Source organism: Raphanus sativus, chromosome 6 (assembly GCF_000801105.2).
Source record: "Raphanus sativus cultivar WK10039 chromosome 6, ASM80110v3, whole genome shotgun sequence".
In the NCBI taxonomy this organism is placed as follows: Eukaryota; Viridiplantae; Streptophyta; class Magnoliopsida; order Brassicales; family Brassicaceae; genus Raphanus; species Raphanus sativus.
Window position 1 is genome coordinate 47,386,592 of NC_079516.1, and position 16,742 is coordinate 47,403,333.

Consider the following 16,742-nt stretch of genomic DNA (forward strand, 5'->3'; position numbering starts at 1 on the left):
TTGCATGTCCCCAACTGTTTAGGTTTTGATGAAGAAGAAGCAAGCGTCTCCCTCCGCCATGATATCACCACGGCGTCGCAAAGCCTCGGAGGAGGATCGTCAAACCATCCGTCGCCGACGCAGCTCACGACTCAGCGCTGACGAATTATTATCGAACATCACAATCGATCTCGTCATCGAGATATTCTCGAGGCTGCCGCTCAAGTCCATCGCGAGGTGCCGTTGCGTATCGAAGCAATGGGCCTCCGCACTACGCCGTCCTGATTTCACGGAGTTGTTCTTCACCAAATCTTCGGCTCGCCCTCAGCTATTGTTTGCCCGAGAAAAAGAGAAAGATGTGCGCTTCTTCACCGCACTTCAGCCTCAAAATTTGGGTGAGAATGTGTCTATTATGGCCGCCGATCATCATGTGAGTTTCCCCGATAGGCACCTTTATCATATATCTTGTCTTCTCAATGGCCTTGTTTGTATAAGGGATGAACGGTTCTTCAAGAGAAGTACAGCCCTAGAACTTGTGTTGGTGATATATAATCTTAGCACGAGACAATCCTTCACTCTACCTAAAATAAAGACGGGCAGTTCGGTGGTGTTGAGAAGCTTTTTAGGGTATGACCCCATTGAAAAGCAACACAAGGTGTTGGCTGTGATTGATAAGCAGCATCGTGTTCTCACATTAGGAACTGGGAACCTGACATGGAGAGTGGCTGAATGTGGCATACCACATTTTTCTTCGAGGCCAGACTCTGTTTGCATCAATGGTGTTTTGTATTACGCTGCTGGTGTTTCCGTTGGTAAAATGATAGCTTGCTTTGATGTCAGATCTGAAAAGTACAGTTTTGTTAAATTAATGGAAAGAGAGATGTTTCCTGCAACTCTGATAAACTTCCAAGGTAAATTGGCTTCAGTAAGGTCGTCAATTCTTAGTGAAAAAAGTACAGGTTTTAATATGTGGATTCTAGAAGACCTTGAGAAACACGAATGGTCCAAACGTATTTTCAATTTACCTCCTACGTGGAAGAAGGAAGTAGCTGGAGAGAAGTACTTATACTTTGTTGGGGTGACTGCTACAAATGAATTTGTTTTTGCGCCGCTCTATCCATCCGATCCTTTCCATGTGTACTACTACAAGTTCGTCAAGGAAGCTGTAAAAAGAGTTGAAATACAGGGAATGGGAACTTTTGAGTTCGTTCGCATATTTCTGAACCATGTTGAGGACGTGAAGCTTATGGAATGATTTTAGGACTTTGTAGCGCATGCTGGCTGGCTCTTAAGTTCTTGTCTTTGTAGATCATGTGGTCTTAATTAGAACCCTCATCTTTCAACTGCTTTTGTGTTTTTTTTTGCTATAATTTTCAGTTATCGGAATGAATATTCTCTGTTGTTTACCATGTTTTTAATCTTTTCTAGATACAATGGTACACCATTTATCCTCTTGTTTCGGTGGTTATGGAGAAATGATTGTTCTAGATTATGTTTTTTTTTTGAAACTTTTGTCTAACTGTCGCACTACGTTATTTGGTGATCCACTAACTACACTTTCCCACTATAGTTTCAGATTGTTTTATACCGTAATTGGAATCCAGTTGAGTTTTTATTATTTGTTAATCCGATGTTGTGGTTACGGGCTACATATATGAGATTGGCTATATAGTTGGCCTTCAAACATGTGACTGTTTCGTTACATATATGAGATTGGCTATAACTCTGTTCTGATGTGATTCAACGCCGAAAAAAACAAACCAAATAAAAAAAGAAAGTTATCAATCCAGTGCCAAATGTAAACCTATCAATCTCTTTATATAAGAAGAAGAATCAATAAAATTTGTAAATCATATAACAAGACAACACAAAAGGTCTTTGAAGTGTGCAAATATTCAACTCAGGTCCTGGAGTCCACTGTTCTGAGATTTTCTCCAGGAAAAGAGGTGGTGGAGCTTTTAGTTGGCTATGTTAAATGCTGTCTTCATTCTCTGAACAATGTGTGGTAATGTGTTGAGGTTCTCTTCAATGGCATTGTGCACGCAACTCTCCATCTCGTTAACAGCTTCAGGCCTTATCTTCTGGAGCTTCGCAGCCTCGAATTTATCTTGACACACCACCAATGATCTGTTCAGTCTTTCCTATATACAACAGAGATGCAAGAATCATCAGTTCACCCACCATCATCTTTTATCTATAAGAGGGGACATACAACCTGAAACTGAGCCATTTCATTCTCGAAATGCTGCTGAGACTTAACAACGGGGACACTGCAATACTCAACGCAGTTACTTATCTCTTCTTGATTTCTTCTTCTGTCAAAGCACTCGTACGCGCATTTGAAATAAGCTTGCTGCAACAATGAAACAGAGTTTTGATTCATAATAATTATACATATTCATGTAAACTCAATTTTAAGAGATCTATAGTCTCTAATCATAGAGATATCAAACTCAAATTCATCAAAAGTTACTTGCTTTTTCCAGGAAAAAAGGCTAAAGTTGAGAATGAAAGATACCTGGAGAGTGAAATTGATGTGATCTTGGATAGGAGAAAGCTGAGACTGAGCTGCTACATTGACTTCTTCAAGCTTTCTTCTTAGCCTTTCCGATGCGATTTGCTCTTCCGCCGCAGCTATGTGATCCATCGTCGATCGATCGTAATCTCTGTCTCCGATCTGATGATGATTTTAGGGCTTTAGGGTTTATAGCTACAGCTGCTCTTTTAAGAGGTCGCCGCAACAGAACGGTTTTGATTTAAACCGGGTTTTTAATGAACCGGTCTTCTATTGCACATTGAATGGCTTCATTAACCGATGTAAACCGGAGGCTATATCCAGTCATTGACCGGTTCGTATGGAACTTACACTTTTAATTAGAGTCAAAATCACTATCAATGTAGACAACTTATACAAATTCAAGTAATGTGAAATGAAGCCACCACAGAGTAAGCAGCAGTATGAATAACAGAAACAGACATCACTGACTATGTGCCAACTTCATGGGTCTGCATCAATTTACATATGTTACATAGACATCACCATCAGACTACTAAACATTTTTCTTTGTTATCTTTCATTTAGTCTTGAGACAGACAGATCATCAGATGGAAGAATTAGATTGGTGATTGAAAGTTGGAGACTTTACAGGAGCCCAAATATCAGCACCATTTGTTTGAGCAACACCTACTGTGTACTCCATTGGGACAAGACATAACCCTCTGCTTCTGAAACTGTACTCCTCCAGCTCCTCGTCCTGTTTACAGAGAAATTCCCAGAGATGTTGAGTTCCAGATCACAGGATTTTGAATTAGCAATCCTAGTAAAAGAAAGGGGTCAAGATTCTGCTCACGTTTGTTGTGATGGAGGTTGTTTGAAGATATGGAGCGCTTAGAACCTGTACAGACAAAAGTCATTGTTGTGTCGGAAGATAAGACAAATGCAGCATGTTCGGGATTCGAAACAGTGAAGGAAACAGGGCAGACAGACCTTGACTTGTTCTTGAAGAAACTGAATGTATTGCATCGCCTCTAGAAGAACTGATGCTGTGTCGGTCTGTAGAGAGAGAGAAAGGGAGTTGATCATGTAAAAGAGATAGATCATATACGTTGCTTGAAAAGGCAAAAATTAGTACCTTTCCATAAGGGGAAACTAGCTGTTGAAGAGCTGAGATACGTTCTCCCACCTTATCTTTCCTCTCCTGTCAAACCATAGATATAGTTCATTAGCATGTTGGTCCAGGATTATGAGATCATTAGCATGAAGATCTGAGAGTATCATCATCATAAAGACCTTGGAAGAGAAAGAGAGATCAGACTTGTGTCGTTTAATGCTGTTTTCTTCAAGAGAGCAGACACTGCGCTTATTCTCCATCATCATCCCTGCAGAGTCTCTAGAGTATTCCATTCCTTGGCACCAAACAAAACAGAAAAGATCGGTCGTTTACTTGATGCCCTTTTATAAAGACTACGTTGGGAGAAGCTAATATCATGCATGGCTCATCTAGAAAAGCAAGTATCATAACATTACAACTCAAGAACAACTTGTTTTTTGAAGGTACCCTCAGACAGACAGGCAGACAAACTGGTGACTTGTTTGCAAATTTTAAAATGAAATCTGAACTAGAGAAGTGTTTGGTGCAAGTGCAACCAATACACTTGAAGACACGGCTTTGGATTATAAAACTAGTAGCCAAAGTCAAAAAAGTAGATAATTGTCAGAGGTTAAGCCCTTAAGATCTTATCAGCTTATATATGCAAGTTTAGTAGCACAATGATAGATGTTTAAAATATGATATCATACTTTGCTTCGATACAGAGATAATACATGGTGTATACACAATCATAGACAAAATACATTTTCTTAATCAATTTTCAGATGCAACATTTTTTAATCAAGAAACCAAGGAATTAACTCCATTTATGAGTTCATTAAATGAGTATAACTAGTTAAATCATTAAATGTGATATTAAAACAAACATCAATACAGCCAAGATTCAAAGCAAACCCCCAAGATGATAACCAAAAAAAAAGTCATATTTAATCCATCTTGCTCTATATGATTAAGATTAGTCTTTAGATAGTTTTATTGGGTAAAACAATACCAAAAAATGGGAAAGAAAACAGAGGAAATGAATGGGAAGAAGATATCAAAGAACTTACAGAGAGAAGAGACTTAGCATTTGCTAGAAAACAACCAAAATAACCAACAACAACTTGAAAAACTCTAAAAGCTTTCTTCTTCTAAGCTTCCAAGTGTTTTCTCTGTGCCACCTTTTTTTAGTTTATAACCCAAAGCATAAACAAGGCTTTGATCTTGAACAGAAAGTCCAAGACTTTGATGAAAACTCGAGCTCCAATGGTGACACAGAAACCAGAGGTTTGATGAAAACGCGTTAACCTAAAGGGTCATGAGATATGAGAGAGAGAACTTTGTTTGTGTACAGAAGAAAGCAAAGAGAAGAAGGGGACTACGTTTCATATGTCGTTTTCTTTATTCTGTTTCTTTCTTTTCGTCATTTTGTTCATTTAATTCTCATTAAATCTAGATTTTGTGAGACCAATATATACTTACATATATTTCACAAAATATGATGATGAAAATAGCGATATATATAAAGTTTTAAATAAAATTAATAGGAAAAATAGTTATATATACAACCTTTTCCAGTTTTAAATAGTTATATATACAACTTTTTCCAGTTTTAAATGTAACTATACCGGTTTATTGTGGATAAAATGTAAAGCTATAGGCAGTGACTCTTGACATCATAATACATGTAATGTAACGTAACTCAGTAATTTTAATTTAATGATTGACAATAGAAATTGGGAAGTGATTCAAAGAATGTGGTTGTACCATCTGAATGTATATATTTTGAGTTAACGAATGAATATTGAAATGTAATAATTTGACAGCTAATGTACAACCCAACCAATGAAGAGAGCAGGGGGGTCCTTGTACCCCAGTCCCAGATTGATGTCGCTTTCATTTTATTTTCATTATAACAACACAAAAACACTAGTAATTATTTTGAAAGTGACATTTGACTGTTTTTAATTTAGATTTGTCAAAAAGATTTTGACCAATTCTGCTGCCTATGCTGTCTCTTCCTTTTGAACTTTATGCTTGGATTTTTCTACGAGAGAGGTTAAATGCATTGTACCTTTTGGTTGATATCCGAGTACCTTTCACACAGACACCGTCAATGCTATACAGTTTCACAGCCTTTTTACGGTTTAACAGCTTTTAATATAAAGAGTAAATATGAACTGTCTTTTGTTTTTCTCTCATTAAATTACTGATAAACAAAAATAAATAAAATTATTGATAAACAATCAACCTAACTAGAACCTAAACTGTGATAAACGAATATCGAGTTTTGTATCAGCTTGAACTAGGTTCTAATCATTTTGGAATATGAGCAATAAATTACGATAAAATCAAACTCAAAAGAAACATGAACAGTTAATTTTAATCTCTTCTTATAACAAATCCAGCAGAAAAACAAAAGAAGAGGTCACCTTAAATTTTTCTGCAGACTACCTTTCTAGTTTCTGCCCATATTTAAATGTGTATCTCTTTTTTTTATATATGAACATTTGCCCTAACAACAATATATCTTGCATGCAAAAAATTACAGCTTATTACAAGCGTCGTCTTTCGGACCCACACGGTTTCGGCATATGTTTATTTGTCTCTATTTTTCTCGTCTTTCGCGGCGGCCAGATTTTTATTCATTTACATATTTACAAGCAAACTATCTTGTGCACGCACCAACACAATCGAAAAAAAGAAAAAAAAAATGATAGAGCAAGTTTGTTTGCTTGCACCTCTCTAATCGCCATATCAGCGTTTGAACCATTTGTTGCTTGCTTAGGCAACAATGCTGATAGTCGGTACCTTTTATTAGCAACAATTGTTTCCAAAAATGCATCAATAAAATCAAAGATATTGTATATTGATGTCTTTAATTTATTACATTGAAACATCACTATCTCATCCAAATTGAATGCCTCTCAATATGTTGGTTGGTCTAACGATAAAGTGAAGTTTATTTATAATCCTTGTTGAGAAATTCGCTAGATGCTACGCGTGCGGTATATACGGATCTAGTGATTTATTAGAAAATCGGAAAAAATCGGAGATTATTCGGGGAATAATTTTTTATAATTTTATATATATAATACCACATTTTATATGTATAATGCACAAAATTTGTATAGTAATGTTTATGAAAGACACATCATCACTAAGAGACAAAATAAATGAGATGTGAAATGATATACTGATATACAAACCTCACTAAAATTTCCAAGATCTTTATATTAAAGTTCGATTAAGAAAGATAAAGGAGTTGGTCAACCCTAAGCTAACCCAACGGTTCACAAAGTGATAAACTTCCATTCATGTGAACCTATACTTCATTAACAATAATTGACAAAGTCAAGTTCTAAAACCAACTAAGCTAAACTTTTCTACCAAACTATGAAAGAGATAAACTTAAGACACTAGGCTGAGGAATCCAAAATTTGAGAAGAAAGTTTAATAACTTAAAACATAAATGATTTAGTGTTATTACCTTGAATTAGGTAGAATAAGGATTTACAATCAGTGGACGAATTTGATTCACAATGATTTTCGTTGGATTCACTTGAATTGAGGAAGAGCAATCAATACTGGGGTTAACAGAGCTTCCTAATTCTCTTTGTCAGGAAGAAATGTAAAGATTTTCATTTCTCAATACTGATGGGTCTTAAATATTGGGCCAAATTTTATTAAGTTAATACTGATGGGTTCCTCGGGCATAACTGGGTTTACTGTAGAAACTAACCGAATTGATTCAATCACTACGGTGAACATACGTAAAGATTACTCTGGCCGATTAATCGGCTAGGCGGCCGAGTTTTTGAATGAGGTTTATAACAAACCACACGCTTCATTTTCCAGTTACACAAGGAAGAAAACAGAAGTATAATCTTCAGTAATCTCAAAAAACTACAAGCACAACTTATAACATGTCACTTTTTAAAACATGGACCAATCCTTTATAAAATAGGTAGAAGACTTGTTGTTGATTCATTTCCAGCATTTCAACTTGTTTGTAGAGTTGACGATGCTTTGCTTTGTTTCCAATCTCTGGCACTTGAGCAGTCCCTCCAATATGACTGCAGATTCTGGAATATCGCTCTCGCTGATTACAGATTCAGAGCAGAGCGCAAAGAGCACCACGTTTACGTCATCTTCCTCTTCTAGTTGCAGGCTGAACAAGTGATCGAAAACCTTGTAAACACACAACAAAACAAAAAACAGATTAGTTATAATTTCAAGACTCAAAACTCAATACTAGTGTGTAACAGTAGTAGATTCAGGTGGCTAGTTTCAGATCAGGTCAGTGAAAATATGTAATTGTAGCAGAGACTTCACAAGGAATGAATCACACTTTGCTTTTACCTTTTTCATTCTTGATACGACCATATCTTTGACGGATTGTGACCTGGAGACCAAGTTCACTACGAAAAGACCGTGCTGAGGGAGAGCACGTTTAACTGAGAGAAGAAATGTCTCTTCAACAAACTCAGATGCAGGACAGGTTAATCCTCCGCTGCAGACAGAAACCAAACAGGATAAAAACAGCAGGATCAGTGTAATTTTATTTAAGAAGTCAATATAAATGTAACATTGGCTAGTCCTAGAAAGTGCATACCTTGAATCTGCTGAATCTACATCTAGAATCAAGATGTCAGGACAAGTGCCGCCGCCGTCTGCATTATTGGAACTAGTCGACTGTGTTTCAGAGTTTGTTATGTCTCTAATGTATTTGATCCCATCAGCAATATGCACCTATTATAAGAATTGGGAAAAAAGCTGCGAGTTGGTAACTGAATATAAACATGGGCACAGATTGCAACACAGATTTACCTTCAAGCGATCATCTTGTGTGAAACCAAAGTGATCCTTGCCAACGTCAAGCATTACAGGATCAAGCTCAACCGCCTGTTCAACCAGATACCATCACGTAAGTGGCAATCGAAGGGACACAACGTGATTAACCCTTTTAAGAAGGAAATTACCTCGATATCGAAAAATGGAAAGCATCCATGGAGGAACATGGGAAGTAATCCAGCTCCAAGACCAATTATAACAGTCTTAACCTGTAAAGCAGCATAACATTGCATGATCAAGTACGAGGCAAAAGATGAACAATTCAAACAATGTGAATAATTGCTCACCATCTTTCCACTCGATTCAGCCTTCTTCAGGTAGGAAGATACCAGTGTAAATCCAGAAATAATTCCAGCGTGGTAAGCGCTAGCCAAATAATCATGAGAGACCTTCATAATAGGTCCTCCGCTCGTGTCTGAAATGGATACAAAGCAAAACAATAAAGATAGCATGAAATTTTCACGTGCAATGTCTGTATCACAACACTTTTAAAAGTAAAAACTTATTACCTTGGTTTCGTTTTCCCTTCCGTTTTGATTGGGAAGCATTTTTAGTCTTCTCTGTCTGAGATTGATCAACAATCTCACCATCCTCTACAAGCAAAGCTTCAGACTGTATCAAATACTCGGTTCTTTTGAATACAAGGCGTCTAAATGCCAAATCAACAGAAGGAGATAAGCCTCCAGGATTACTAGGAGTGCTTTCATAAACCACATCTTCAACGACAACTTCCCCAGTCATGGAAGACGTCACCTATATAAACCCCCAGATGAATTGTAAGAAACAAATATAAGATCCAGATACCCATATCAGAAATTCATTCAAATTTTGTTAGAACTGGTAAATAATCTTATAAAAATGGAACTTTCAAAGTGATCTATTGAAAATAACACCTCGTGGACAGTGTTACGCTTTTTGATCCCATCACTTGCCATCATATACCTGCAGCACCAGATCAAAATTCAACAGATAAATAAAACAAGAGAAAATGAAGGACTTGATATGAGGAGATTGTGAGATTTAGGATTCTAAAATAGTTAAGATAGTTGGAAAAACCAAAATCAACAGTTGCATCAAAAGCTTTTAAAACATAGAGAAATGAGAAAACCCAACATACGGAATGCGAGCTGCTTCATCATCGTTTCTAGGAGCTAGTTGTGTCACCATGGGAGATAAATCATTCTGAGGAGAATTAATTAACCAGTATGTAAGAAATATAATGCAACAGACAACTTTTGTGTGCAGATTGAGATTTTACCTGGATATCCTCCATGCTGACGCCATTATGGCTACTGTCCAGATAAACCTTACACAATAAATTAATATTTTTCAGATTCTCATTACCGAGTATAGATAACCGAGATAGGCTTAATCACATAGAGCTTACCATTATGAGACGAGCGGCCCTAGAGCTCTCAACAACCTGCCACTGTCCTTCCTCTGAACAGAACAGCCACTCATGAGCACGAGTCTGAAAATTATCAACACTCCTTTTAGTAGTTCAATTGAAATTATACTGAACATCCACATCAGGTTCTGCAAATTTAACATATAGAGACTCATGATGTTGACAAAGGTTACCTTAGGGACAAGGAAAACACCACAATGATAAACGAACGGCTCGGTCTGCTTCTGAGCGTCAAGAAGAACAGCCCTATAACTAAAGTTGCTTGCTAAAGTAAATTTTACACGACGACCTCCAGTAAGCTCTGCTAAATCTCCTTTAACGCCAAGTTTCAAATCTTCATGAGAGTACAACAAGTCTGATCCATTGCTGCAGTCTCTACGTATCTGGTTCTCACTTTCAAGGGCGTCACACATACCAGAACCCTAGAACAATAATTCAAAACCATGTAATTACAACACTAGAGAACAGCAGGGTCAAAAAGTTAAAATCTGAGGTAGGTTCATGAAAGTTTTTACCTGAGTATCATTGCGGCCAAGAGATAAAAGATCGAAAGAAGAGGTTATCTCATGCAGCACAATGGACATTTCTTTTTCAGCCACCACCATAAACGTCTTAAGACTGGACCGTTTTTGAGAGATTGAATGAACAGTCATCTTCCAACCAAAACGAAAGCTTGAGAAAAGCAATGCTGCAGAAACGCCAAGAAATTTCAATAACCATGAAAATAGTTCACACAAAAAAGTTGAGGTTAAGCAAGTCACCTAAGACATGAGACTCTGCCAACGTTAAACAAATAAACTTCCCCCCAGGTTTCAAAACACGCTTGGCCTGAGAAAAGATGGTACAAAAGCATTAATTAATAAAAGCACAAAACTTTAAATTGTTTAGATGAAAATCTGTAAGAAGAACAAAGCACACACACACACACACCTCAGATAAGTATTGACTTCCCAGCTTCGTACCAACTTCAGGCTCCATTAAAGCATCAAGAGCACCTTTATCCATCACAATATCAAAAGACTCATCACCCAACTGTACACAAGAAACAAGCCAAAAAGCTTGTGTTAATGAGAATCTACAAAAAAAAAACAGAGCACACACAAAAAAAAGGTTAAAAACAGAGCAACCAAAACCTGCATCTTTGTAATGTCCATCACACGCCACCGCATCTCAGGCCTACTCCTTATGTTCCGGCGAAGCATATCGGAGATAACAACCTTGGAGAAGTCCACATTGGTGACGTCACGGAACCCCGCGTCGTACAAATGCTCGGAGAGGCGGGAGTTTCCGCATCCGGGAACAAGAATCTGAAGCGAACCAGAAGAGGAAGCTCGGAGGAGAGGTAGAAGCGAGTCGCGGAGCTGAGGCCACTCAGCGTACCACTCGAACGAGTCGTCTTTGCCTCTGAGAGTGAAGAACTTGTCCCAATTCTCTTTGCTGGTGAAGTCTTCGAGAGTTTGCAGGAAATCATCTGCTTTGCTGGTGGTGCCTTTCTTCTTCCCCATGGCTGCGAATGGAATCTTCCAAAAACCCTAGTTCCTAGTTCTGTCTATCTCTCGCTGACCACAGTGGCGGAGGGAGAGCTTGGAAGTGGAAGCTGGGAACCGGTTTAGTTTTTGGTTCAGGAATCAATAGCTGAAACAAATCAAACCGAACCGGAGAAGTAAACCAAAACTTTGGGCTAGAATACGGTTTACTGGGCTTCGTATGTGTTTTGCTACTGGACCAACCATGAATATTTAAGAATTGTCATCTTTCAAACGGACCCGTAATAAAATTGAATATGTGAAAACTCTAAAGATTCATTTGGTTTTTTCAAATTTAAAAAGTTTTAGATTCAAATCCAATAGTATAATCTATTTTATTAAAAGTGAAGTACAAATAAAAATTCACCCTTAATTCTTCTTAATATTTATCAACTTGTGCCATTGGTACTAAATATTTTTTAATAAAATCGAAAATTAAGTGTAATTAATGGAATATCTTTTTAAATGTTAGTTACCTTAAATTTCAAAACAAAATCTCAATAGATATGCACAATATCTGACAATAACTAAAAAAATGGAAAATCATTTTGCTAATATTAAATCACAACGTATTTTTGTTACATGCATAAATAAATCATTGATTAAATTGTAGTCTATTTATGACATGATTGGCTGATTTCACTGCATCTATAGTTTTTATTATAAACGGTGATTTCATAACAATATATAGGAATTCACTATTATTAATTTATATTATTAAAATTGAAGTATAAATTAGATTTTTTGGAAACATAAATAACAATTTTTAAAAAGATGTTTGTTTGGAAACTTGGATACCAATTTAAAAAACATAGGTTTTTTTTGAAAACATGAATATCAATTTAAAAATAGGTTTATTTGGAAACATGAATAGCGATATAAAAAAGATATAATATTGTTTGGAAACATAGATAGCATTCTATTAAAAAAGAATGAATTTATGTTATTAAGAAAAATTGGAAATCTATTATATTATGAGAAACTATATATTTGTGTCAATTTTAAAATATATGAAAATGAGCTTATCTAATAATCTAAAAGTATCATTTGTCTAAGATAATCATAAAACAAAATTTAAACTTTATGTACATATTTCAAATCAAAATAATAATTTAAAGTTGATTTATATCAAAAATTGATTTAAAAAATATATATATATTCAAAAAATTATTTTTACTAAAATATTTTCCAACTACCATTATCAAAAAAATGTTTTCAATATATGTGATTATTGAAAATATAATATATGTGATTATTTATATGATAGTACGTATAAAATACTATTAATTATATGTTTGGTGTGTTTTAAAGGAAAAAATAGATTGTGAATTAGGGGTGGGCATTCGGGTTCGATTTAGGTCTGTTTGGGTTTTGGATTTTCGGGATCAAAGATTTCAGTCCCATTCGGATATTTCTAAAATTTTGATTCGGATGCGAATTCACATCTTTGCGGGTTTGTTCAGATTCGGATAACCCATTTAAATTCATTATATATTTTAAATTTTTCAAAATATTTAAACAAAATAATATAGTACTTATACATTTCAATAACATATTAGAATACCCGAACTCAACATATAAATTGTTTTGATTTAAATATTTGGATAGAGAATCAATAGTTATGTTAAGTATTTTTAGTGATTTGAGTATACTTTAACTATTTTAGATATTTATATATATTTTCAACTATTTCAACCAACTTATAAGTACCATATATATATTTTGTATGTTTTATATACATTAAGTCAAAAATATATATAAGTATATAAATCTATTTCAAATACATTCAGCTATCTGAAATACTTCGGTTAGGAATGAATTCGTTTTAAGTTCTCTAAATACCAAAATTTTGATATTTAATCAAATTCGGTTCGGGTTTTATACTTCTTTTGGATCGAGATCGGTTTGATTTTTTAGATTCAGATTTTTTGCTCAACTCTAATATTGACATGAAAAAAACATATTTTATAAAAATATACACCCGCACGGGCGTGCGGGTCAAAATCTAGTCTAGTTTATATTTATTTATGCATACTGATTGGAGAAACTTGAATAAATGTAAACAAAACTGTAGGCGTAAACCATTTTAGTATACTATTGATACCAATTTTTCGCAACTCACGAGCAAATTTGCGAGAAAAACAATTTCCTCATAAATTATCGAGAATTTGCGCTTTTGAATTTTTGGCATTTTAAGAAAAAAAAATTAATAGTAAAGGAAGTAAACGAAAAACTTAACTTTTAGTAGAAACAAATCATAATTTTTTTTTTTTTGCACATGTTGCATAAATCATTTTAGTATACTATTGATACCGATCCTTCGCAACTCAAGCGCAAATTTGCAAGAAAAAAAACAAATTCCTCGCAAATCATCGGGGATTTGCGCTTTTGAATTTTTTTTCATTTTAAGAAAAATAAATTAATAGCAAAGAAAGTAAATTAAAAACTTAAATTTTTAGTAGAAACAAATCATGATTTTTTTCTGCACATGTAGTGTGAATACGAAAACTTATAAAACAAAAAGATTATAGAGTGCATTCCTTTGAGCCCGCCCCCCAAAAAAAAGAGAGAAGAGAAATTTTTTAGGAGTAATAGCTTTGGATTGATCATGGATTACTCAGATGATGATGGCATGCTCTATACTGAACCAGGTGAAGAAGACATGCACAACAACTCCACATCGACACGATCTCAGATAAGTTACATAGTTCTCAAAGAAAAAGACATTCGTGAGCATCAAAAGGCCGACATCAAACACATTTCTACGGTTCTCTCAATAAACAAAGTCAAAGCAATCATTCTGCTTCTTCACTATCGGTGGAGTTCTAGTAAATTCGAAGATGAATGGTTTACTGACGAAGAGAGAGTCCGAAAAACCGTTGGTATACCGAAGGAGCATGTGGTTGATCTCAATGACCAAGAGGTGAATGCTGAATGTGGAATTTGCTTTGAGTCATATCTTCACAAGGAAATTGCAACGGTATCTTGTGGTCATCCTTATTGCAAGACTTGTTGGACCAGTTACATAACTGAGAAAATCAACAATGGTTCGGGATGTTTGATGATTAGATGTCCTGAGCCTTCTTGTTCTGCTGTTGTTGATCAAGATATGATTGATACGTTTATAACATTAGAAGAAGACAAGGAGAAATATTATAGATATTTTCTTAGATCTTATGTCGAAGAAAGAAGAAAGAAGACTAAATGGTGTCCATCACCTGGATGTGTATACGCGATTGATTTTGGAACCAGATATGGAACCAAAAATTATGATGTTACTTGTTTATGTTCTTATGAATTTTGCTGGAATTGTAGTGAAGATGCTCACCGTCCTGTGAACTGCGACATGGTGTCAAAATGGATTATTAAACATAGGGAACATATTAATGAATCCAAAAACATGAGTTGGATTCTTGCGAATACAAAGCCTTGTCCGAATTGCAACAGTCATATCGAGAAGAACCACGGATGTAACCATATGACCTGCTCAATTTGTAATCATAGCTTTTGTTGGATTTGTCTTTGTCCATATGATGGCCAATATGATGGCCAATATGATGGCCACACATGCCATAAGTTTGAGGGTGATGATGAAACAAAAATTAAGAGAAAAAGGCGAAAATGACGAAAATGACAAAAAAAGGCAATCAACAGATACATGCATTATTATGAAAGGTGGGCAAACAATCAATCTTCGAGGCTTAAGGCTGTGGAAGATTTGAAGAAATTGCAAGCGGTGCAGCTTGAGAAGCTTAGCATCAAACAAGGCATCCTAGAAACTCAACTCCAGTTCACCGTAGATGCATGGCTTCAGGTAAGTGGACACATGTATTCAAGTAGCTAAGATTCATTGATAACATTGTGTATGGTAAAAAAGAAATTATGTAAAATTGGAATGTTGGAAAAGAATAAGTGTAGAATTATTTTGATTAACATTGGCTTCACAAACCACATAAGCATGGTCGAATGGTACATCAGGTTTGGAAAAGTGCTATGCACTCCGAGTTTTGAAACCTACAAACACCATGAAATTAGTCTGTTGGCTCTCGGTCCACCAGATATACACGGATATCTGGGTTATCAAAACAAAAATTGGCTTCACAAGTATATTTTTATAAATCTAGTGAAAGCGGATGAATTAATAAAACTAAAAAAGTGTTTTATTGGTAAACGACTGGAAAAAGTTTATCACTATAGGAATTATTAAGTAGAATTTTGTTACAACATTTTTCTTAAACAGATTGATTTTGCGACTGCAGATCATCGAGTGTAGGAGAGTGTTGAAATGCACATATGCATATGGATACTACCTTCCTCAGGAGGAACGAACAAAGAAACAGTTTTCGAGTATTTTCAAGGGGAGGCTGAAGTTGGTTTGGAGAGGGCTTCATCATTGTGCAGAGAAGGAGCTGCAACACTTTTATGGTGAAACTGACGATACAAAATTCGATGGTTTCCGCAAGAAACTAATTGGTTTGACTAAGGTAACCAAAACCTACTTCGAAAATCTAGTGAAAGCTTTAGAAAATGATCTTGCTGATGTAGCTGTTGATGATTGCAAATAAAAACCAATCTCCAAATTTGCTATCAAAAGACAAAAGTTGGTGATAACGGTAAGAGGAAGATTCAAGTGGGAACTGAAAGTTCTCTGTTTCATTTACTAAAAGACTGCAAAAAACTGGAAAGTACTCTCTGTTTTAATGTTTTTCCTGCCAAGAACTTTTGAGTTTGTAACAGTTTTAAACCTTTCTAATTATTCATTTGCATAAACGAAATTGCACTGTTATTTTGATTTTTGAGGTTTGAAGTCTGCTTTTGCCTCGGGTAAGATTTTAGAGGATACTAAAATGGTTTCTTCTTTTACCTTGGAAAGGTCCTCTGCTTAGAAAATCTCGTCAAGAAAAGAAGAGTTGTATTGGAACTTAAGCATCCAATACTTGTTTTTTTTACCTTAGTCTCTGGTCATTCAAAATATTTGACTAAAGTTATCAAAACCTACTTCCAAGAATCCAAAATCTAGTCAAAGCTTTGGAGAATGGTCTTTCCGATGTGGAAAACATATATAATCTCGCGTCTAGAAATGAAGACATTAGAAAACACTATACGTACCAGCACAGTTCTATTATAGAGAGACATAGGCATCCATAAAACATAAAACTAAACATTACATATCTTCTTCTTCTTCTACTTGTTTGTCCATAACCCTGTGGTCCACAACTTTTTGGTACCCACCCACCTAATTTCCTTCCACACGTTTATAATACAAGCTTGTTGAAAAACTTTTTACCGTCTTTATGGAGCTTGCATGTCGGCTCTGTAAGCTTCATACAGAATTGATTTTAACCGAATATATTTCAGAGAAATCAACCCTTCAAGAAAAAGATT

The 16,742-nt window shown here is 35.4% G+C and overlaps 4 protein-coding genes and 1 pseudogene across 4 annotated transcripts; 2 read left to right on the forward strand and 3 right to left on the reverse strand.

Annotated features, from left to right (window-relative positions):
• Nucleotides 1-1,382, forward strand: LOC108834616 (F-box protein DOR-like). Its single transcript, XM_018607941.2, has one exon. It carries the CDS (start codon nucleotides 29-31, stop codon nucleotides 1,232-1,234), a length of 1,206 nt encoding a protein of 401 aa, XP_018463443.1. The 5' UTR covers nucleotides 1-28; the 3' UTR covers nucleotides 1,235-1,382.
• A 387-nt stretch (nucleotides 1,383-1,769) lies between these two features.
• On the reverse strand, nucleotides 1,770-2,688 carry LOC108806110 (uncharacterized). The gene is made up of 3 exons (XM_018578141.2): nucleotides 2,498-2,688; nucleotides 2,195-2,332; nucleotides 1,770-2,120 (listed from the first exon to the last, which is right to left on the reverse strand). The coding sequence occupies exons 1-3, from the start codon at nucleotides 2,624-2,626 to the stop codon at nucleotides 1,938-1,940; spliced, it is 450 nt and encodes a 149-aa protein (XP_018433643.2). The 5' UTR covers nucleotides 2,627-2,688; the 3' UTR covers nucleotides 1,770-1,937.
• A 145-nt stretch (nucleotides 2,689-2,833) lies between these two features.
• Nucleotides 2,834-4,946, reverse strand: LOC108806111 (transcription factor bHLH154). Its single transcript, XM_018578142.2, has 6 exons — nucleotides 4,640-4,946; nucleotides 3,770-3,885; nucleotides 3,612-3,677; nucleotides 3,467-3,532; nucleotides 3,330-3,374; nucleotides 2,834-3,233 (listed from the first exon to the last, which is right to left on the reverse strand). Exons 2-6 carry the CDS (start codon nucleotides 3,881-3,883, stop codon nucleotides 3,081-3,083), a joined length of 444 nt encoding a protein of 147 aa, XP_018433644.2. The 5' UTR covers nucleotides 3,884-3,885; nucleotides 4,640-4,946; the 3' UTR covers nucleotides 2,834-3,080.
• A 2,450-nt stretch (nucleotides 4,947-7,396) lies between these two features.
• Nucleotides 7,397-11,419, reverse strand: LOC108813683 (uncharacterized). Its single transcript, XM_018586313.2, has 16 exons — nucleotides 10,965-11,419; nucleotides 10,762-10,863; nucleotides 10,593-10,659; nucleotides 10,347-10,519; nucleotides 10,005-10,253; nucleotides 9,811-9,894; nucleotides 9,682-9,729; nucleotides 9,541-9,605; nucleotides 9,317-9,365; nucleotides 8,933-9,176; nucleotides 8,711-8,838; nucleotides 8,552-8,632; nucleotides 8,400-8,474; nucleotides 8,185-8,321; nucleotides 7,932-8,082; nucleotides 7,397-7,760 (listed from the first exon to the last, which is right to left on the reverse strand). The coding sequence occupies exons 1-16, from the start codon at nucleotides 11,334-11,336 to the stop codon at nucleotides 7,557-7,559; spliced, it is 2,229 nt and encodes a 742-aa protein (XP_018441815.2). The 5' UTR covers nucleotides 11,337-11,419; the 3' UTR covers nucleotides 7,397-7,556.
• A 2,546-nt stretch (nucleotides 11,420-13,965) lies between these two features.
• On the forward strand, nucleotides 13,966-16,311 carry LOC108808702 (probable E3 ubiquitin-protein ligase ARI11; annotated as a pseudogene).
• Nucleotides 16,312-16,742: the final 431 nt, after the last annotated feature.